Here is a 23,273-nt window from a genome sequence, read left to right as displayed (position 1 = left end):
CAGATCCTGCTGCATGCTAAAACACAGAAAAACTGCACCTTCATTAGAAAATCAGAAGCTGCATATGTCCTCCCAGATCAGAGATTTTTATCTACTGTTTCATCTTCAATTTATGTCTGTTTAATTGCTTTTAACTTTAGGACTTTATCAATGGCAATGCTCTTAGGTGACCTTACCTGTGCACCTTTTTTGAAAACATAGGAAAAAAGTGAAAGCAATTGCAAATGTGACTTGATGCAACAACAGCAGCTGCAGTAAACAGGATACAGCCATAAAGGCTGGATATGTCCCTAAGGAAACCAGGCTGTAATTTAGTTTCCGATATAAACACAGAGAGAATAACAATATGAAACAAACTCATAGGTGAATATTCCCTCAATGAAGTGTTCACTTGAAGGTCTAAAAATGCAAATTTGATAGGAATCCTAATGTTAAAAAATACATTATGTGCACATATATGCATTCTGTTTCTCCTGGGACTCCCTCTGCTCAAACAGTTAAGGAACAATTTGATAATAGTTTAAAGCAAAATTCTCATCAGTGAGAGTTTTTTTTTTTAATTTGTTTACTGAGAATCCCTGGAATGTATAAATCATGTACTGCATTTGATAAATATGAATAAACAGCTAAACTTAGGAAGCTCTGAAGTAAAGAAGCTTACATTTATGGTAGTTTTTTTACATCTTGATTACAGTGTTGCATGTCATTAATTTGCATTTACTTCTGTGCTTGAAAGCATCTTCTACTTCTATTTTATCACCAGTTCCAGTCATACTGCAATTGCCAATTTTACTGAACAGATTTTGTTAGTAAATGAGAACTTCCAGTGTGAAATACTTTCGTGTATATTAATCAGCTTGTAGCTACTGCATGATGTTCAGTTCTTTTTTTGCTGTGTTTTGCTGATCCTTGACTGTAAAAATATAGTCATTGAATATTAAAGTTTGCTTTCATGGCACAGTGTTGATATTCAATGTCTTCTGTAAGACAATGTAAATTCAAGTTCATTAAAAAATAATTCTGAAATTTTACACAGTTTAAAACATAAAACTAAACTCTGTAGCTGAACTATCATTCAGAGATATTCACCAACCAAACCTATAGGCTTTGGGGCTTTTTTTAAATATAAACCCCACAGTGACGGTTTCAATCAGTATACAGGATTTGCACTTATAATTCTGTACTTTCAGAGGCAGCTGAAAAGCACATTAGACAGCTCTAAATTTTGTTTGGATTCAGATGATATAATTTTCTTGAGGTAGCCCTAAACTAAAATTATATCAGGTACAAATCTCAATAATCTTCAATTTTAATATGTTTGGATTTTGGCTTTCTGGGGGTTTTTGTACGTTGCTTTTTTATGTGGTTTTCATTTCTTCATGGTTTTTGTTTCTGTTTTGGTTTGTGTTTTTTGGGAGGTTTTTGTTTGGGGTTTTAGGGAAGTTTTTAGGTTGTGGGTCTTTGTTTTTGTTGTTTGGGTTTTTTGTGAACAACATTTAGAAATTCGCAAAAAAAAAAAAAAAAAAAAAAGTGAGAAGGACTACTCAACCAATGACAAACCATATGGTCTGTCCCCAGCAAAGGAAAGCATCTTCATCAAGCTGCTGCCATAGTACTGTGCAGCAGTAGGAATTCAGAGAAAAGAGCTTGTCACAGTGAGGGAAATACACTTGAAAAGCACTATTTGTTTGAAGGAGAAAAGTCTTGTTTGCAAAATTTTCTTTGAAATAATAGCAAGTTACAGATGGTATATTTCGCAACAAGAAATTGGAAGAATGACACCTGGGACATCAAGTAGCTGGATATTAGATAACAAGTCTATTTACTTAACTTCTTCGGTCCCTTTAAACATTTGGACCATATCAAAATGACTTGTTTAGGACTTTGGATTTCTAGTGATGTATTTTCTTTGAAGCTTATCTGGTCTTTCTTTCCTTAAATGGAAATTTCTGTTCAGGACTGCCCTTGATATAACAAAATAAATCTTTTCTCTGACACTGTTCAATATGCAGAACATTGCCCTCCTTCTTCTTGGAATTTCAGTCTTTTTCCAGTCCATGTTTTTTTCCTGCCCAGTCATGTCTAGCTTCTGTTCCATTTTCTCCTTAAAACAGCTCTTAATAAGGTCACTAACAATTTCCTGCCGTCCAGTTCCAAGAATCTTTTCAGTGTTCACATTCTTCTAGGTTACTCCACCACTTTCAACAAACCATCTTGCTGATGTCCTTTCATGCCTTCTCTTGGCTTGCTGTCAGGCTTTCCCTTGTAATAATTTACTGTTTGCTTCTTCCGTATCTTCTTTCTTATGCTCCCCTTGCAGAGCCAGTCTTCCCACTGGAAACTTTGCCTCCAGCCCACTACCCTCTTTATTCTACTTTCTCACCTCTCCTTTCAGAGGTTTGTTTAATTTAATTATGCTGATGACTTCTAAACTTGTTAATTACAGTTTTCTTTCCTGTATATAGCATTTGCCATTAGATGGTTATAAAATCCAAAGCTCAAAATAGATGTTTTCTCTCAAACACCAGTATTTTTCTGTTGTTTCTATTATTTTACACAATGTTTTGCTGCCTCTGTTGGCTATCCCATGCACTTTATATCTACTTACTCATTTAGTGTTGCTGGTCCTTAAGATAATTTACCTCCTTTTACAATACTAAACAAATATATTTTTTTCTGATTCTCTTCTTATGAGAGATTTTGATTTGGTACTCAGTCACTCTGATTACCAGTAATCTAATTCAACCTCAGCCATTATTGCCTCATTAAAAGATATTGTGTTCACTGCATTAACAATAGTCATGAAATGAATTGTAACGGCTAAAAAATTTTATTGGAAAGAATATGAAATATGTGAGAAAAACTTAGAAGTTTTTGGAGGCACTGCTGCTCTTTGCATCACCTAATTCCAGATTACAGTTTGGAGCATCATTATTGCTCAGAGACTGGATGTTTCACTGTACCTCTGCACAAAAGGCAGATAGGTTTTACATTCTACTCATTCACATGGATTAACAGAGAACTTTAAGGAACAAAAATGTTCCTTTCTTATCCAGGTGTCCAATCTGTCTTGAAGAAGATTGAGGTGATCTTGATCCCATAGAAGTCTCCATGCCAGCAGGCTCCATTAATTTAAACCCCTTGACTTCTTTGTCCATCAGTGTTGGCAGGTGCTGATATTGTCAGAAATACCACTTTCTTATCTGAGGAATGAGCTGTAAAAATCTAATTGTCTTGGTAATGGTGTTTGGTAACAATTTTCTGTAAGGCATTTCTCCGATTATTTCCTCTACTTCAGATTAATTCCATAAATTCTAAACCTTTGTGTATTGGGAAGCTACCACACTTTAATTTACAAGTGTCAGTTTTTTAACACACATCAGTTCCATATTTGTAAATTACTGTTTGTTTGTGGCTCCCTCTGAATTCCAGCTAGCTGGTAAGGTATTTCCTACTGAGTAGAAGAGAGCCTTGCCCCTTCTTGTTCTGAGAAGGGCAATATACAGGAAAAGGTTCTGCAGAAAAAAAAACCACACACACACACACACACACACACACATATATATATGTATGTATATATATAATAGGGCAAGGTCCTGGGGATTAGCCCTGAGCCCACTGGCTCTCAAGAGTAGCTTCATGGCTGTGCATCCCACCAGGCACAGCTGTATTCAGCAGCACAGAGCATACAAGTATTATCTGCAAAAATTCGCGCCAATGGCATTTTCAACATCAAGCCCTATATGAACAGCCCTATATGAAGAGTGGGTGCTCACTGAAGAAAGCAAGAGAAAAACAAGTTCTGAGTTAAAGAATCAAGGGCAGAAAAACTTACAATCAGATTTTGTAGACACAACCATTCTGAGTCAAATCTATATTTTTTGTTGTATTTCTCTTTAGTGCAATACCATGAAATTCCAGCCATCTTGAGTGCAGAGCTGTATTCAAGTACAGAGGCTTGCACAATAGCCAACAATTCAAGGGCAAAATTGGCCAGGCTGTTTTAAAACAGCACTGGAGTGTACCAATAGCCTGACAGTGGATTTCATACTGGTCAGCTACTCATTAGACCACACTTTATCATGAATGAGAATTTAGAAGAATATTTTAGCAGCTATTCATCCTCACACCAGTCACACTTCCAGCAATCTCACACTGAACCAGAGACGCAGCATAAAGACAAAGCAAGTCCTTCACCAGCTCAGCTCTTCACAAGACAAGGCAAGTTTCCTTTCTGTTAATGCAGGATGTGACACAATGGATCTCAACTCTAAATTAGATTCTCTAAGCAGTGCCACAATGGAGATATTTAATAATAACAATTAGTCTGTATAATGTATTCCCAACAGCTGTCCGTGAGGCTGTGCAGTGCAGTATGCTTTCCTCATTGCAGTCAGTACTACTCACACGCTGTTAGCAGCATAGCGCCTACTTTATATTCTCAGACATTGCCCCAAAATTAGAAATGGTAGTTGCAACTTTTTTCCCTTCTCATGAGAGATGTGTGCTCATGATTTGCAAGGGCTTGGTGCATTAAAAAATAGATTACTATTACTATCATGCTGGGCTTTTTAAGCATCACCTACTTGTCTCAGCACTTCACAATTAACAAGTCAGAGCAATACCCTCTAACTTAAGCCAGAACTATATCCTAGCACCCACTCAATTTATTTTTGTTTTTAAGTTCTTCAAAAATATCAGCTCTATTTTCCAAATCCTAGCTGCTTTTCTGAGCTGGTATTCAGCTGAAAACTAATTTTTTTTTTTTTTCCTGGCAGCATTGGCACTTGCATTTCCCCTTTGCTGGAATTGGTGTTCCTTTAGCAAGGCTCAGTCACAGTTCTAAGCTCCATTGTGCTTTTTGCTATACTGTCAGTCTCAGAAACCTCTTTATTCCACCTTGCTACTAAAAGCTGCCTGCTTTCAACTTCAAGTCAAGCTACAGTTGTATTATTCTAAAGCTTCCTTTGGAAAAAAAAAACTAGAACAAAGTTCCCATCAGCGGTAATTAATTTTGACAGTGTGGGCTTTGTAGCAATTCACAAACCTGTACTTTGTGCATCAGCATTCCTTATTATTCTAATTAAAGTGGAACATTGTGCCCTCACCAGTCATTAATGGGTTTTCATTTTGTAAATGACATTTTCAAAAGTTAAAATGGGCAGTTCATATGAAGTCCACAGGCAAGAGCGTTAAAATTAGCATCACCATAGCAACAGTCTTCCATCATTAGTATTCAGGGCAACAGCAAATGTTTTGTTGTGCTTTTGTTTCCAAAAAAAGATTTTTCTTCACTTGTCATTCATGAATAGAAAAGGCTCAGACCCATATATTACAGGTAAAAATATTATATTCATTTTAATGTCATTGTTCTAGAATTTCCCAATTTTTTCAAGGTATTTATTCTTCAGGGCAGAGGTTGAATTTCACAATCTCTACAGCTGTGTATGTCTAAGTTCCTGAGCGACACTTATCCCTTGCCAGCCTGCTGCTCAATGGTACAGTTTCATATAAAGTCAGTCACTTCTACTCAAGAATCTGTACCAAGTAACAGATTCTGCTGAGAATCTGTAAAAGATGCATGCATGACAAAACATGGTCAGTCCTCCCATTACGTGCTGGGTTTGGTGGTTAAGTGATGCTGTTTATAGATCATTATTTCCCCCTTCTCAGGAACTGAAATGTAAGTGCACGCATCATGTCTATTGGAACAATATCCAAATATCATCTTGTCTTGCACAGTTTAGAATTATGAAGAGAAGAAATGGCGTCTCCTGCTCAAGGACACCAAGACAGATTACAAGCATACTCCAAAGTCCTTTACTGGAAGAGGTGGGGCTGGCTACCTTTTTTCCTCAAAGTTTAAAGAGGACTTGATTGTCTGGAAGCACATTGAAGCAATATTTTGCAGTTTGAGAACCAGTTTAGCACTGGTTCTCCTAAATGTACCTAGAGGCATCCTGCTCACATAGGTCTGCTTCAACAAAAATCACACCATCAGTGCTGGGAACACAGCAGTTTTCCTCTAGAAACAAATATTTTGCAGGCAAATAGGAGTTAAGAAAAGAAAAGCAAGAGGAAAAGATGTTAGTGGAAGTAGCTGATGAGCAGGGTGAGGTCAGTAGGATTGCTGGTTTACTTTGCAATATCCTGGATTTTCAGTAACGAGCACAGATCAGAAGTAACAAAATGTTCTCTCGCATTATGTCTCTGGGTTTTAATTTGGCACAGGAAGATTCTTTCTTTCTCTTCATTTTCTTAAAGTACTTCATTTTGCATAATTTTGCAAAGAAGAGTTTTTAACGAGTAAATACACTCTAGTGCATTGTAAAAGATGGGGGTATCATCGATTTCACGAAAGATATTCTTGTATTTTAATAGATGGGGTACGTTTCCATACAGTGATTGCCTCTCTAGTACCTGCCCTTGCAGTATTGATTAATTTTTCAGCTAGTGAAACCTGCAGAACTGGAAAACACTTAAAATGGTGAATACTTATACATCTGAGGAAAATCACTCTTGAATTAACTAAAAATTATCCATTTGGTTAATTACAATTATGTAAATGGTAAATGGCAAAAGTTGTCATTTGGTGTTTGGCTCTTGGAGGGCTTTAACACAGAAGGGGATTGCAATAACTCAAAGGTTCTGAAATATCTACATATATGTACATGTGTTCAACCTCCTTCTTTTACAGAAGCGCCTTTTTGCTGGCTCAAGTTTTTTTCCCTCTCTGCTGATTCACTCCACTTTTTTTATATTTTGGTGTCTTGTCCAAAGCATCTCCCAGATGCTTTCTGGGAGATACAGCAGGCTAAATCAGTTCATTTTCTCTTTCTTAGAGTTCCATATCCTACTGCAATGAAGATACTTACTGAACTGTAATATTTTGCAAAATTTGCCATTTGATCTTTACAGATAAATTCAGCGGAAGAGAGTAGCATCATAAAAAAGTAGTTTTCACTGAATCCGGAATGTAGTCTTCATTTAACTAAAAGGTTTTGTTCCTATCACTCTTTCTAATTTGTTTGTAAATCTAAGTTTAATACTAGTTTATTGCATTGCTGAATCTTATAATCATCAGTTAAGTAACTCACCTTTTTTAAAATCAGCTTTGGAGATCTTTTTAGATTATTAGCTCTTTGCAGTAATTGAACTATAACATCATTAGAAATATTTACCTAAATTGCAAGGGGTTGATAGCCTTGTTTATTGCAAAAGTGACAGGCAGAGAGGAAGGATCTGTGACAGACTTCTGTTTTCCATTCCAGACTTCATTCTCAGACAGACCCTTGAGCAGTGGTGTGGCAAATGAGAGAAAACTGCCAGTTTCTTATTTATCCAAAACACTCAAATGCTCTGTTTCCCCAAATATATGTAGCTACTTTCTGCTTAGGCATATCCTTGAAAAAGCTACTGAAGCTGTTCTTCATTAAGGATGTTTCTGCATTTGGTCTGGAAATACAGAAGGAGATGCACCTCTATGAGCATGGATTTCAGATTCACCGTACTAGCTGCAGATTTCCCTAATAGAGAGTAAACTCTGGAAGCAAAAGTAAGCAAATGAAATACCCTCAACTTTCTGTTTCATAAATTATTCTTCTTTAAAATCATATCCATCTTCAGCCTATAGAAACCCCAGAGAGTGGGAATAAGTGCCTTGCAGCTGTTTTCCTAAGTGTAACAGACTGTATTTTGTAGCTGGAAATGTCAGTGATTACAGGAATAAAAAATAAAACCCAAGAGTTAGAACTACTAAACCACAACCACATTTTTATTTCTTATCTATAAACTTTTAGTGCAAGTAATTGGGAATATAGGCATCTTGAAATTTTATTTCACTGTTTAGAAAGAAATTTCTTCCAGATTTCTGGCAGTGATATCTTTTTAGCCAGTAGGACACTGTTGTTGAATATCATGTTTTAGCCCTATACTTCAGATTACTTAAGTATCACCTGATATTTAGAGGCTAGAAAACTGATTCCCAAAGATCTAATATGGATTAGTTCACCATCATTTCCAAATCCTGGTTTGAACTTCAGAATCTAAAGTCAGCTATTTTGATATAAACCACCATGAGATTATGTTTCTGGCTATAGTTGCACTTAGCTTATTTGTTTCCTAATTACTGCTTGTTAATGGAGTGCTTATGCTTTTAATACTGCTGTAATATTACCAAACTGCAATTCCATTGCAGACAGTGTTCTAGATCTTTGTATTTGACAAATATTTATTCCTACACATTCCTCATTCATCTGCTTTTCCACTATTTTAATTGTGCAATGGCACAAAACCAATTAAAACCTTACTAATATGGTTAATACATGTTAAAACTTACTTTTATATGCTATTATATCCTGTTTCTAGTCTGAAGGAGGAATAAATATTTCATTGTATTCTTAACAATCTTGAAATTAGCTGAAGAACCAGAGGACCCATAGGTTATGGTGGTAGCAGTTTAGGCTCTCACCAGACTTGCTGCCAGAAGTTTGGGAATCAAATTTAAGTTCTTCATTTAAAGCAGCTTGCATGGATCGAGAGAAATGTTCACTGAATTCAGCAAAGTTACTTCTTGTTTTTAGTACTCTAAAAGGGATCAGAGTGCGGCTGTCAGCATTCCCTCTCCTGTATCATGATTTTTCACATCAATGCCCAAAGTATTGTAGAATAAACATTAGCCTCTAGCAAAAGGCAAATCTGTATCTGTGCAGTGCTCTCTTGAGAAAATTGAGTGCAAAACCCTCAGTGCTGCTTTGCTCTGGGGCATTTATTCACCATCCTAGAAATAAGGAGTGGAAAAGAGTCTGTCAGTGTGAATCCTTTATGTGAGGGAATGCCCACATCATGTGGTCTCTCTGCTTTGAATTGAAGGCAAGGGGAATCATTTCTCATGTGTCAGTGCCAACTTGGTTTTGGTCAGTGGGTGTGTTTAACACACCCAGACACCTCCCAAACAATTCTTCTTTTGGAACACATGACTTTTAAAGTACTTAGAAATTTTTCCTCAGTTTTATCCATTCAAATTAAGTTTCCATCGACTTCAAGAGACCTTTCTTACTCTCACTGACTCCCCTTTTCTTGCTGTTATGCATTAAGTTTATTTCCTACAAAATGTCATTTAAGACCTGAGAGCCCAGTGTTGCTCATCTCCATTCTGGAGCTCTGCTCATCTCTTCAGCCAGTTCTGTGGCACACCTCAAGGACACTGACAAAGATTGTCACTGCCTTGCCTTGCCTTCCCTTGTTGCATCTTGCAGATTTTCAGCTTTTCTCAACTTGCTCTTTAGTAGATCCTGCCAACAACTGTTGGGCATTTCCTTAAGTCACAACTGCTCTTTTCTTTGTGGAGAGTTTAGACGAAAAAAGCAACCAACCCCAAAAAATTATCTAGAAAACTTCCTCCTGCTTCATTGTCCTGACTTTAATTTTCCTGGACTTGCCACAAACTTCCTTCTCTGAGCTCAGCCTGCTACAAGGCTCAGCATTCTCCAAAACAACAGCTCAGATATATTCTAATTTTATACTCTTCAGGTCTTTTAATACTCACCATATTAAAGTGATGTGTATCAAGTAAGATCATATGCCTGCAAGTTTGTTTGTTTGTTTCTGAAACCTTCCTTGAATTACACAGCATATCCTTCTTAACTAAGAAAATAACATATGTGCTGGTGAATAATGAGTAAATCTTTTCATCAAAAAAAGAATAATTTGGAGGTTTTTTTATCAATGCAAGCCATTCATAAGTGTACCATGTGCTGACAACCTTTAAGACAGCTTCACCTTACAGATTTCCACAGCTAGTGAGACCAAACAGGTGGCAACCCCCAATCAGTGCCTTGTTATCTCTGAGGAGCTTTGATCTACCTAATGTATAATAAATACGATACTGCATTTTAATAATCTCGCTGCTTTCATATCACTTGTCTTGCAAGTTCTTATTTACAAAAAACTCATCCTGACATTGTTGAGTTTTTTTTAATTAGATTTTTTTTGATCATTTATTTATTTCACCATACCTACCAGCAGACAGATGATACAGCAGCTGGAAGTTATTATACTGTATATCCACTGCTTCCCTATCCACCTTTTTCCTCTTCTTGTGGCTGCAAAATATGTAACCATTCTTTTGTTTCATTAACTATACACCATATGTATAGTTATCTGGCTGACCAGATGATCCTTTTAGGTTAAGATACTGGCTGACAGAAAATGCAGTTAGGCCTGAAATTCCCCTTGTTTTCTACATGTACTCCTCACTATATGGCATTATGCTCCAGTGACCAATTTTTTTTTTTTTTAACCAATTAAATAAATTTGAAGAGCCTCCTTAAAAATAGCATTCTTGGTTCTGCTCTTACATATATGTCAATCTAGGTTTGGTGTTGCAGTATTTTCAGCAATTTAGTACTCATACTGCTACTCAAATTCCACGTACTTACTTGTGGTCAGTCTGAAGGCTTGAAGGCAGGGAGGATCAGAGCAATCCATCTCTGGTGTAAAAAGCACTACAAAGCCAATTATATTTACATAATATATAATAATATAGAATCATAGAATACTGCTGCATTGCTTAGGATTAGGTATTCTTTTTATTCACTGAAATCCAGTGCTGAATTTCTCACCAAACTATGCAATGTCAAACTTAGCATTTAATTAAATGTTAAGTTAGAAAAAGAAAAACTATATAACAGACACTTAGTTTTACTCTAAAAGGTATTTAAAATTATCCTCATAATTGCAAATTATAAAAAAATGTAGAGAAAGTATGATTTTAGCATAATGACCTAATTAAGAAAATAAGAACTGTCTTTTTCAATGTTGGAGTTGGTGGCTGATTATATAAACTATACCCATCTCGGAAAAAGTTAAAAAAAAAAATTAAAAATGCATCAAATTGTTTTGAGCGAGAGAATGGGATAGTCTGTCAAAGCAAGAACAATGTGTGCTCAGTAAGGAATGCAGCCAAAATTTTGTTTGGAAGTACAATTCAGCTCGGTGTGTAGCATGCAAGGCACTAAAAGGGCTAGAGCATTGTCACTACATGCTGTGCTCTTGCAGCTCACAAACTTGGCAAGATGCAGAAATGTTGTGTGAATACACAATCCAGGGAAGCAGATGAATATCCTATATTCTACCTTCTACCAGATTCTTACAGAAATTTCTACTTAAACCACTGCTTTTTATATAAAGAAAATCTAAGAAAGGAGTGCTGGTATGCATTGGGAGTGCTCTCTCAATTTGATAATTTTGTCAAAAATTCTGCCAGTTTACAAAAAAAAAAAAAAGTGGAAAAAATAGTTGTTCTTAGAAAATTTAACTGCTGCAAACTTTGGAAATTACATATAAAGTATGCAGCAAACTTCACTGGTAGTGATTTGGTTTTGTCAGATTAGCTGCTTTCCAGATAGAATATTCCCTGTTAAATGTTTTTATTTTGATTACCAAAATAATTACCATTTATTTGTGAAGCTCACCACAAAAGCTTGAGGATCTAGTGCAGAAAGGAACTTGTGACTGTCTGCATGCCAGGTAAATCCCAGGAATTTGAGCTGATCCAGAACTCGTCTGGCTCCCCAGTCTAGAGAGAGGTTGTATCATCATTTCATATGCTGGATTTATTCTGCAGGCCCAACTAGTTTCAAACAGATACCATTTCAGATACCATTTTCAGCAAATCTTTTCAAAGATATCATTTTCAGCAGCTCAGCAGCATCAACTCCTACATTAGGCCACATAATTTGAAATGAAAAAAAAAATTACATTTTTTAAAATCAAAACTTATAAATGTGAAGGAAATCATGCTTTGGTTCCACAGGAGCACTAAGTGGGAAGTAGAGGAATATCATGGCCTGCTGTAGGGCCATCCGCCTCTCAGCAGTAAGAAAAGGGTCAGTGTGTGAAATTTAGACCAAGAAATGACACTTATTCTCAGGGCAGACACATGTAACAGTGTAACTAAGATAATATGCCACTAGAAAGTTCAAATAGCCAAAATATTGCCACATCTGGAGAGTTGCTCCCTCCTGGCTATTTCATAGACTAAATGATTTAATTAAATGGCAACATAGACACAGTCCCACTGTCCTGGTTTTCTCCAGACTGAAGTAAGTTTCATGTACAATGTTGACAAGGAAACAATTAGTAAAAACAGTTACTTTCTTCATCTCTTATCAAACATGGTATACTGTTATCAACAAATAATTGTTTTCATTGCATAAATTCCCTTCTAATTATTTTTTTAATTTTAAAGCTCAGTAAAGCATAATGTTTACAATGAAAACTATCAGAAAAATTAAAATATGGCATAAAGTAAAAAAATATTTATTTGGGGAATAGAAGACTTTTAATGATGATACCTTACTTGCAAATAGGAAATACATTTATTTGGTTTGTTTCCTAAAATGTGATTCTTAGAGTAAACCTTAATAAGGAAATCCGCTAAAAATAAAACTCTCCAAAGGTTTTAGTTCAGTATTAAATACCCTGATTTGAAAAAAGAAAAACAGTGGATTAGATGGGGTCTAATCCTCCACTCTTTGCTGGGGTTCTACTTGGCAGAATTCTTAGTCTGTCAGCTTCTGCAAATCTTTGCAAAATTATTTTTATCCTTAGTAAATTATTTGCTCTGTTAGTTACCCTAAACACAGAACAAACTGAGGGACATGGATAGAAGAATAATAATTTGAAAAATAATTGCAGTAGAATTTTAAGAATGAGAATGAAGAGCAACTGCAGCAACAAAACTGTGGAAAAGTGACAAGAGATCTATTTCTCAACACTGAAAACCATTTAAATGTCCATAAGCAAAATAAATTTTATTGCTAAAATACAGAAGTGTTTAGAAATCACATCTTAACCCGGAGTAAGGTTGAAGGTCTCATTTTGTATTATTATTATTTTCTCTTGCTTGATGTGTATTAGTATAAAGGCATTAGCTAAAGTGAGGATAATTATTTGCAAAATGACATTTTGTTATGAAGTTGGCAACCACAGATGAGACCTGTTGATATAATTGAAGAAAAATTATTTACCTGAAGAGAAGAATGATGATTTAAGGCAGGAACTTATTTTTTTTAATATGACGAACTGATTTTGTTATTTTGGGATTAGAGATGAATGCTCAAACACTTGTAATGTTTTATGAGACAGAAGGTGTGACTTTAGAAGATCCTTCTTTCTGACTTCAATGACAGGTAGAAAATCTTCCACACAGTACACAATATGGTACCTATGTATTACATTTATGCCAGTCTGAAATGGCAAATTCTGGAAACTGTTAAATAAACAAATGGTTTGAGTGCTCTGCTCTGCATTTGTAGTGTACCATGTAGATATAGAGAAATCTTGGTTTAATTTAATACCTTCTTTTTTCCCTGGAAGGAAGGTGACAAACACTGTGTGATGTTTCTTAAGCCTGATAACAGGAAATAAGGTATTTTGAACTTTTAAAATGATCTGCCTTTCTGTGTTGTGCAGTGAGGGAGATGACGAAGTTGAGTAACTTCACTTAGTGCTAGCAATAGGAATTTTCTCTTTAAGTCTGGACTATTTTAGAAAAAGCTGAAGATTTTGATATGGTAGATGTGTAGACTGACATTTCTGATAATGTGTTCAAAGGAGTTAGATGTAGCAGCAGGAGTCTAAGAATGTTAATATGGACTGTAACCAATATTTAAACCCGTAATATTTTAGGGCTTCGTGGATTGTTCAGGATTTAGATTGCACCTTTGAAAGCAATTTCCTAAAGAAGCGGCAAATAGTTCCAAATACAAATGTTTGTTTAGTTCAATGTGGAAAAATTCTCAGTATAGAAAGAAAAGAAGTATTTTGGCTCATTTTAAGATAAACACATTCAGCACTGTTCTTGATTCGATAGTGGATTATGGAAGGTCCTTGTGTACCTTTGATCACAAATGTCAAAGCTCTTTGACTTAGGCAGACAAGGCATTTCTGATTTTCATTGCAAATTTTTCACAGTGAAATTTGGCTGTGTTGTGAGAAAGGAAATCATCATTTTGCATGTTTATTCTTTCCCTAAGAGACTCCATTTTCTGTTAAATAACTGAGATCAGAGAACTGAATGAAAGTATGCCAGTATAATTGCAACGTATTTGAGACCTTGCTGAGATGCACTGTGAGACATTTGGCTCAACTGTAACATATGAAATACTGAAAGTGCACCTAGACATTGAGTTTCACAAAATGCTGTTATTAGGCTTTGGTAAGCATGAAGTTTAAACTGTGCAATATAGTTTAGCAAAACTTTTTCCTGTCAGCTGGCACCCACAGGATTCTTCCCTGAATTAACTGCCAGCTACTCTGCTGGGGATAGGAGGAGCTACACAAAGATATATAAGTGTAAAAGCTGGGAGCACTACTTTGTAGGGAGAATCATAGTTTAGTTAAGTAAATGGAAGGTGCAGAAGCTGTCTGGAATTACATGGAGTATGTGCTAAAGCATAAATGCTTGCACTTGCCACAGGACACTTAAATTAAATCCTTTTCATCAATGAAATCCACTTACTAAGAAATAATTTTTATCTTACCTCAAAATTCCTTTATATCCCTCTTTGCTGAAGGGCTTAAATGGTAACATACTTTTAGATTCAATTAGGATAAAATAATATCTGTGCCCTAGGACATGGCTCCATTGCAGCTGATATTGGTTCCTCTGTCTCTGGAAGCCCCAGTTAATGTAGGCATCTGTGTGCCAGTAGTTGTTTCAAATGCCTGTATATAAACACTAATTTTCACTCTTTGGCATGGACAAGATGAGATTGCTGCCACTTGCCATTAAAGGGTGCTGCCAGAGCTGTATGAACAATTGTCTCATTTTCTAGCTAAAGTATATTTTTTCATAAGATATTGTTTAGAAATAAAATAAAAAGTTCAATTTCAGAAGTGGCAGATGTTAAACTTTTGCTTTGCAGATTTTTTTTCTTGCTGACCTCAGGTTGGGAGTAGTTGCACAAGCCTGAAGCTGCATTTCTATGCAAATAAATTATGAGAAATGTCACCTGGATCAGATGCAAGAGTTAGCCAGGATGGAATTACAGGTGAGGCCAGTTGGGTGTAGCTGCCTCCTCTACCATCAACTTCTCTAGGCTGGTTCCTTCCCCAAGTGCAGTGTTCTGCTTTCTGGATCCCCATGTAAGAATTTAGGAAGGGAGAGCAAAGCAGTCTTGCCATGCAGAAGGACTAAGCTTTGCTCACGTTACACCGGGTATTGGGAGAAGCTAAAGACTGTCCCATTTTGAAACTGTCTCAATGTGATTTACCTGGAAGGGAGAGCCATCCCTTTCTCACATTTAAGGCTCTGTATGACCCAATCAAGGGAAAAGGTTAGGAGTAGATCTCAAACTGATCTTTGCTAAGGTCAACAGCCTCAACATCTCTGGGAAGAGGATGAAAAAGCCTAGTGTGTCCATAAAAATAGGCAGGGCCTCTTGAGTTTGAATTATATATTATGTGTGGCATATTATAATACTTGATGCAACAATAAGGCAGCTAGGGCAGGTTCAACATATATTGTAAAGAGAAACTACAAGTTTCTGTGAGAACACAGGAAAGCATCCATTGCTAAAACACAGGCAGAATACAGGCAGCAAAACATGAATGCATTAATTAAAAGGTGCAAAGTCTGCCCAACTAGTGGTCTGACTGGGAACTTGATTGTATATAGCTATTATAAAATGCAATCAATTTCATTGTTCTCTACTACCTAACTGCAAACTTACCATTGGAATATCCTAGTAAATAATCTTCAAGCATGATCTCAGTGGCTCTTTCCCCAAAGGAGTGCTTTCTCTTCAATATGATTTTGAAATAAAGTCTTCAATGTAAGAAAAAAAATTCTGTTTGTATTATATTAGTCACAAAAAATAGATTTAATAATGTCAAAAATATGTACATTATGGAATACAACACAACCAAAAAGTAAATTAGTACAAAAAAGAAGGCATTCTTCTCCTTTAATGTCTGTGGAAGCTTTTGGAAGAGGGGGCAGTTTGTTAGGGATTGGGAACACAGGGGGAGCAGTAGGATCAGGTTTTCTGGTCCTGAGTGAAGTAGGACTGCAAGATACAGAGTTTCTTGATTTTGAGATCTGTACATTGATAGGAAAGAGTAGGGAAGGTAATGATTTTGTAAGCCAGCTTTTGTGTTTGCAGCACATAATTTTATGCATAGTAAGAAAGATTTTGAGGTGAAAAGAGCACTAGTGAGTGAGAGAGTTTATGAAATCCTTCTTATTTTAATCCCTCCAGGAGGCAAAACAATCATTTATTTCCAACTGGGCATGTAAAGAAAAGAAAGAAATAGAGTTTGTCTTTGCTGCTTTGTTTAATTTATCCTTATTAGTCTGCATTTTTTTTTCTCAACCCTACTCCCTGTAATGATAACCATTCATTTTGCCAACACAGATTCCTCAAACCAAGAATTTACTATGGTCTAATTATAATTTTTCAAGTCTTATTTCTGCATTGTAAAGATCAGCAGGCAATTTTGTTTGACCTAAGTTTTCAGTTGGCAGATTTTAAGTTCTTCTTTTTAATATATGTATATGGGTTTTTTCCTTCTCCTAGCTTTCCAAAAGAAGGGGTTTTACTACTTTTAGTTTTCTATCATTATGTCAGGATTTTGCTTCTTGATCTCCTATTTTTGGGACTATTCGCACTCCAGTTCATCTCCATCCCAGAAGAGTAAGGGTTACTCCTACCTTCATTTTCTTTCTTTGCTGTGGTTTCTTATGGAAGGGAGAAAAGAGCTTTTGCTATTTACAGGAGCTTACCTGAAGAGCTCATGGTGCTGGTGGGATCAGGATGTGCTATCCACCCCTTGCAGCGATGTGTGCAATCATACTCAACCTCAGTCCCACTCTGCTCCTCTTTTCAAGGTCATACACATAGCAGTAGAGACTGAACACTCTGCCACTGTCACTATCACCTTAAAAAAATAAATGTAGCCTCTCGAAATTTTCCTTTCCAAGATCTCATCAGGCTGGAATTCATACATATATTTAATATATTCAAAATGACAGGCACCTTCTCATTCACCTTTCAGCAACAGCGTGCAGTGTGGTGCAACATAAGGCACACACAGGCTGCTCCTGAGGCTCTGTGGTACCCATCTTGTAGAGTGACTAAGATTTCACTTTTAATCAGGTGCCCTTACTGTGGTAAAAGCAAGTACAGCCCAAAGGAATGTGAAAGCTGTGCCGCTGTGCATTCAGCAGGAACAGAAGTGTTCCTGTCACACGTGCCACATACCAATACTTTCCATGCTAGGCATTACATTGCTGCAAGCTCTGTAATATTTACTGCAGAATTAGTTTTAAAAAAATAATAAAAAAAAAGAGGATACATCTTCCTCTGTCTATTCCAAGAATGTCTCAGTGAAAAAAAAATCTTGTGAGCTCCACTTGCCAGTTACTTGCCTTAGGGTGCAGAGAATAAGCCCTGGGTAGGAAGTAGCACCAGCTTATCATCCTTCATGTGGGACAGAGGTTGGGTTTTCCTCTGGACAGGGAGTGGTAGGCTCCTTCCCCAGTATCTATGGTGTAAATAACTGATTTTAAGTATACTGAGGTCTGAATGTTTTACTAGTTCTTTAATCTACATTGCAGCGTTGGGGGAAAATCAGTTGAGCGTTTCAAAACTATTTTCTTTGTTGTATTTACAATATTTTAATGTGTTTTCAGTGGTAATGTGCAAAAAGGAAAAAAAAAAACAAAACAACAAAACAACAAAACAAACTAGCAGCATCCAAACCAGTATTCTCTTCTTGGCTTTTCTAAGAGAGCTATAAACAATTGCCCAGACACCCTGGAGGTGTCCACCCTTTCCCAATTTATTTTTAGCATTTATTTATATCAAAAAAAAAAGAAAACAGACTCAAACTGTGTAAGGGATTAGCCAGCACAAGGAGGCTATAGACTTCAGAGAGCTCTGGAAGCAAGACTTAGCTAGTAGGCAAATGTTGTATCTTCACTTTCAATGACAGTAAAATTAAAAAAAATGTTACTTTAGTTTTCTAACTCATAAAATGCTAAAGTTACAAGCAAACTTGTACCTTTAATATCTACCTAGTTTTAGGCAAGTCCGTACCCATTTATGCAATTGGGTTTCCACATCTGTCTGTAACATGGAGTGATGATGCTAATCTTGTACAAAAACTTGAAAATATTTATACTCAAGAATTAATGCTTAGGAATCAATTATTTTATATTCATATAATTAGTTTTAATGTGTACATTACTCTGGCTCTTCTTCCATTGAAAAAGAACAACATTCTGAGAAGAACTTATTAGAACAGAAAAAATTGCTTTCTTAAATGCAGAAATTCCAGTGACCCTTTGGACATTGAGCAATGCAGTCAGACTGACTGCAAATCCAAGTCATATTTCTATTTTTCTTTTTTTCCTGAAAGAGTTTTAGGGCAATAAGACCACTTCTAAATATCATCCCTCAGTTTTTAGGCAGTCATGATTTCCCTTTAAGCACCTGGTGTTATTAAATGTTGAAGACACAGATACACTGATTAGATACAGTCCAGGACAAAAGAACAATATAGGAGAAATAAACATTGCTCTTCTTCTCATTAAGGTCTCTATATAGGTGCACAAGTTGACTGAGTAGACCTTGCATTAGAAAAGCACCACAGGGAAATTAAAATTCTGCTTACTCAGTAATCCTGTTTTATTATTTATAGGGGGTAACTATATTTTATCAAATAAATGGCTTAAAATTAAGTATGGCATAAAAATTGGCTTCAATTACAAATGCCAAAGTCAGTAGACATTTGCACTGCAAATATAATATATTTATGTAATAAATTATGGGTAGTTTAAAAGTAATTTGGAGTAAGAGTTGCATTACTTGTGCACATTATACAGCAAAAATATAATTTTCAGGTCAATCAAAATAGCTAAAAGCGTTAGTGACTTTGGAGACAACAATCAGAACTATATTAAATAGATTTTTTATAAAAATCAATTTATAAAGTCAATAGGCCTTAATCCCTTAATCCTTCAACATTCTTGTTTTGCCCTGGATGTTCTTGAGTGAGTAATAGTTTGAATTGGGAGATCAAAGGGTTAATTTGCTTTTCAATTGGAGAATGACTCAGAGTTACCCTTTATTGTAAAAAAAAAAAAAAAAAAAAAAGTGGTGTGTGGGTGTAAGGTAGGGGAAAAGAGCCAAGAAAATGGATTCACTAATTGGGGTTTTCACCTGCTGTGAGTCTAATTGAATACAATGCTTTAATTGTAACTCAAGGAGAAAGAAGATTATGCAAAGTATGAGAAATTCAGACTGGTTTTTAAATTCTTATTACTTGGCACTATTGTATGGGAAAGAAGACCAGCATGATAATAGCAGCATCAAGCTTCTGTTAAGGCAGGCCAGGAAGCTCCAGAAACAGTGAAAATGGAAGGAATGTGTATCAGGGAATCAGTGCTAGACACTTCTGAAGGAAAACAAACCCCTTTTGCTGTGAAACGTCTGGCCTCTGGCTACACGAGCAGCTGCTCTCTCCTTGTAGTGAACCCTGAGGCTCCTCCCAGCTAGGACGATAATCATCCTCTTTTAAAGATTTAAAGAGTTTTGTCATTTCTTAAAACTTAGCTAAAAATGGGAAAATGTGAGACTGCTGATATAACACAATTGACAACCTTCAGCCAGTTTATTAATGTCAAAACTAAGATATAGTTAAAACCATTGACCTTATACCAGGACCACTGACTAAATAGAAAATTCAGTCTAATGAGTTTTAACATGGCAATTTATGTTTATGCAAAAATTATTCCTCTATTTTCTTTCCATATTGGGGTAATATTACAGATACAAGGTTACTGAAAACTGTGAGTTATATCTGTTAAAACAACCTAAATAATCTAGAAACTATGCGAATTTAGCATTTAATTCCAATAATGTTTATATTTACATTTGAGGGCCTGAGGGGTTGAACCTTGAGCACCTCTCACATTAATGCTTCTAGAAAAAAAAACTGTGGGCTTTCCTTGAACTGCTTGTTGAACTTATCTTAAAATCAGGTAATCCAACTACCTGGAGCATTAAGGGGAGCCCTAAATTTCCTGGTGCTTAGGCTTACACCCTCCAACTTCAATGCCTACTGACATCCATGTAACAGGGGTGGGATGAATTTTTCATGCTTCTAGGTATGCATCTTCCCAGGAAGATTCTTTTGTACATTTGAAAGGTAGAGAATATATTTACATTTGATATTAAGAAGAAATTCTTTACTGTGAGGGTGGTGAGGCACTGGAACAGGTCACCCAGAGAAGCTGGAGATGTCTCATCCCTGGAAGTGTTCAGGCTGGATGGGGCCTTAAACAACCTGGTGTAGGTGGCAGAGAAGGTGGAACAAAACACTCTTTAAGGTCCCTTCCAACCAAAACAACTCTATGAATTTGATTTGAAAGACATTGGTTTTGGGGTGGCTTTACCAGGAAATCAGCATATGTAGGGCTTGAAAAACTGCTTGGTTATGGGAAGGACTGGGAGCCTTCATCAGGGGAAACTGGCCACGTTGATTTGAAGTGCTTGTGACACCAGAAGGAGATTGTTGGCTTTTCTTTGTGTAATTCTTATTGCGTAGGAATTAATGCAAAGAAACACTGCAACAGTAACTCGGCGTGAGCAGAACTATTTCTTCTGCACTGAGAGATCCAGGGCAGAAACTCACCTTTCCTTCCCTGTGGGGCCAAGGCAAGCCCTTAGAAATGAAATTACGTGATTCTACTCATGAATAAACCACTCAGCATTTTAAGCACTACAATTAAACGCTGAAGCAAAAAAAAGAAAAAGTGCAGGTTAAGGCCATTTTCAAATGTCTGGATTCGGTGCGTATTTTAGCTAAGTTTTCTTCCCAAGCCCGCTGAAGGCGAACTGATTTGCCGTCTCTCAGCACACCCCTCTCTCCGGCCGGTCAGCGCCAGGGCAAAGAACACCCAAAAAAATTAGAAAGGAAGCCAAAGGAAGCCCCGAGGGCTTCCTCCAGAATAGCTGCACAGCCCCGGGAGACCGGGGAGGGGCGCGGTGCCCTCAGCCGCCCCGCAGCCGCGATCAGCAGGGGAGGCTCGGGGCTGAGGGCGGGCAGCGCCGGCACCGCCGCCGGGCGGGAGCGGGGCGGGGCGGGGCAGCGCCGCCTCCTCCTCCTTCCCTCTCCCTCTCCTTTCCCTCCATCCCTCCCTCGCTGCCGCCGTCCCTCCCTGCCGGCGGGGCGGCCGCAGTGGCGCTGAGCGGCTGGGCTGGGCGGACGCGCTGTTTCTGCCTCCGCGGTGCCGCCGAGCAGCCGCCGCCATGAGGGAGCAACTGCGGGGGTAAGGGCGCTGCGGGGCGCGGGCGGCAGGTGCCGGCGGGGGCGCGGCCCGGGGCCATGCCGCGCTCCGCGGCGGGGGCGAGCGGCGTGGCACGGCGCCGGGCGGGCGGCCGTACCTGTCATCGCTGACACGGGAAATCGCAACTTGCCGCCGGCTTTCTCTTGGGAACTTGAAAGGGCGTTTGGTTCGGCGCCTTTTCCCCGTTCCCGGGTCCGTAGTTGGGCGCTGGTTGCGCCCCGTTGGCACACGTAGGAGATGGCGGTGTGAGCGGTACGCACGCGTGGCACTACATGTGCCGGCGCCTATACCTGTGCCCGTACCTGTGCCGGTGCCCGTACCTGTACCTGTGCCGGTGCCTGTACCTGTACCTGTGCCGGTGCCCGTGCGGGCTCGGGAAGGGAGAAGCCGTGCCAGGGAATCGCGGCGCTGCCGGAGGTGCGGGATGCGCGGGGCTCGCTTCGGTCCTCCGCACGTTCTGGGGGAGCGCGGTGCTGCACAGCGTCACCTGCGCGCAACATCGCCTCTGGGGCAACTCGGGTCGGGCGTGAACTTCAGCGGAATTCCTGAAAGCAAACGTGCTCGGGGGTGTGCGGCTTCTTTCCCCCCGTCATTTCATGCTTAAAAGTAATCTTTCAAGTTAATAGGTAGAATGCGCTGAGAGGGGATTCCCTCCGGGCGGTAGCGCTGCAAGTGCTGTATTTCTTGTTGCTATATGGCACCTTATATTGCCTTTTAATAGCTGCTGTAAAACATCTTGCAGCCTGGGACAGCGGAGGTGTCTTGCACTGGAGTTGGGCAGAGAGGTGGTTTTTGCAGGCTGGGGAAACGCGGAACCTGGTTCTATCGGGGATCTTTGACCTTTTTAGCACTAAGGAATTGTTCAAGGCCATCGCTTGTCTAAGCCTGGATTTGACAAGACCCTGCAGTGAAATTGCTTTGGCAGAAGTGGAGAGGAGAGGCTTTGGAAAGCAAATAGATTAGCCGAGAGTGACAAGCCGGGGGGGCAAGGCTCACCCAAACCAAGCCACTGAGCAGGAATCTTTTCCCCTGACAGAGCAGACAAAATAAATGTTTAACATCAAGGGGAGGAAAAAAGGGTTACTGTTCAGTACTTGACAGCTGATATTTGGCCCTTCTCCTATTTTTCATTTCCAGTATCTGTAAGAAACTTTAATATGTATCGGTGCCTGCCTTCAGCAGTCTGATAAATCTTGCAAAAGCCAATAAAACAGGCTAAAGTCAAATTCCTGCTGAAGAGACGCTGATCCTTGGCTTAAACAGAAGTAATCTCTGCACAGATCAGTAGTCTCTAGATTTACAGATGAAAACAGTAGTTCTTTGTCAAGCACAAAGGAGTGCCACCTTTTTACATTGCTAATAATTTCCATAGCACTAACTTGTCTTAGCTTAGGAATTAATGAAGCTCTGTAAAAAGAGAAATATTAAGTCTTTCTTTGCAATCACTGTCATCTTCCGTTGAAAACAATTTTCTTATAAATGAGAGGTAGTGTCTATTCATAAAAGCTCTTTCAGTTGCATTTAGGTTAGTTTAGTAAAATCCAAACAAGTATCATGTTTATTTTGGCTTTTTGACAACAACAGGCATAAGGTGGTTGGAGTAACATTTGATTCATCATAAAGACAGAAGGTGCGAAGTATTGTAAATCACGTTGTTTGAAAAGAGATTAGTTCAGAGCTTTGTACAATACCACTATAATTTTGGCACTTTTTTGTGAGTGTATGTAACTATTTATTACTATGCGATAGAGTTTTTTATTCTATGCACATCTATGCCTTTGCACATGTTATTCATGTCGCATTTGCTAATGAAGGGTGTGGGGAGAAGTGCAGCAGAACTGGCTCTGGTATCACCAATGAAGTGGGCTGTAAGAGTTTAAAAAGGACTCTGCAGTTGCAACCTAAAATTCTGCTC

The 23,273-nt window shown here is 38.1% G+C and overlaps 1 protein-coding gene across 27 annotated transcripts in view; it reads left to right on the top strand.

The window, feature by feature from the left end:
* The window catches only part of DMD (dystrophin), a 1,135,802-nt gene that overhangs the window by 1,029,865 nt on the left and 82,664 nt on the right, over window positions 1–23,273 (top strand). For 2 of the 27 annotated variants that reach the window (XM_030287271.4, XM_030287287.4), the window contains exon 1: window positions 21,148–21,340. The exons of 23 other annotated variants lie outside the window; for them this stretch is intronic. In XM_030287271.4, the coding sequence (XP_030143131.4) occupies window positions 21,321–21,340 (20 nt within the window). In that variant the 5' untranslated portion in view covers window positions 21,148–21,320. Of the gene's footprint in view, window positions 1–21,147; window positions 21,341–23,273 lie in introns of those variants that run through there. 2 more of the 27 variants (XM_030287279.4, XM_030287295.4) reach the window with 1 other exon arrangement.

Source organism: Taeniopygia guttata, chromosome 1, assembly GCF_048771995.1.
Source record: "Taeniopygia guttata chromosome 1, bTaeGut7.mat, whole genome shotgun sequence".
In the NCBI taxonomy this organism is placed as follows: Eukaryota; Metazoa; Chordata; class Aves; order Passeriformes; family Estrildidae; genus Taeniopygia; species Taeniopygia guttata.
This window is presented reverse-complemented; position numbering and strand designations above follow the sequence as displayed.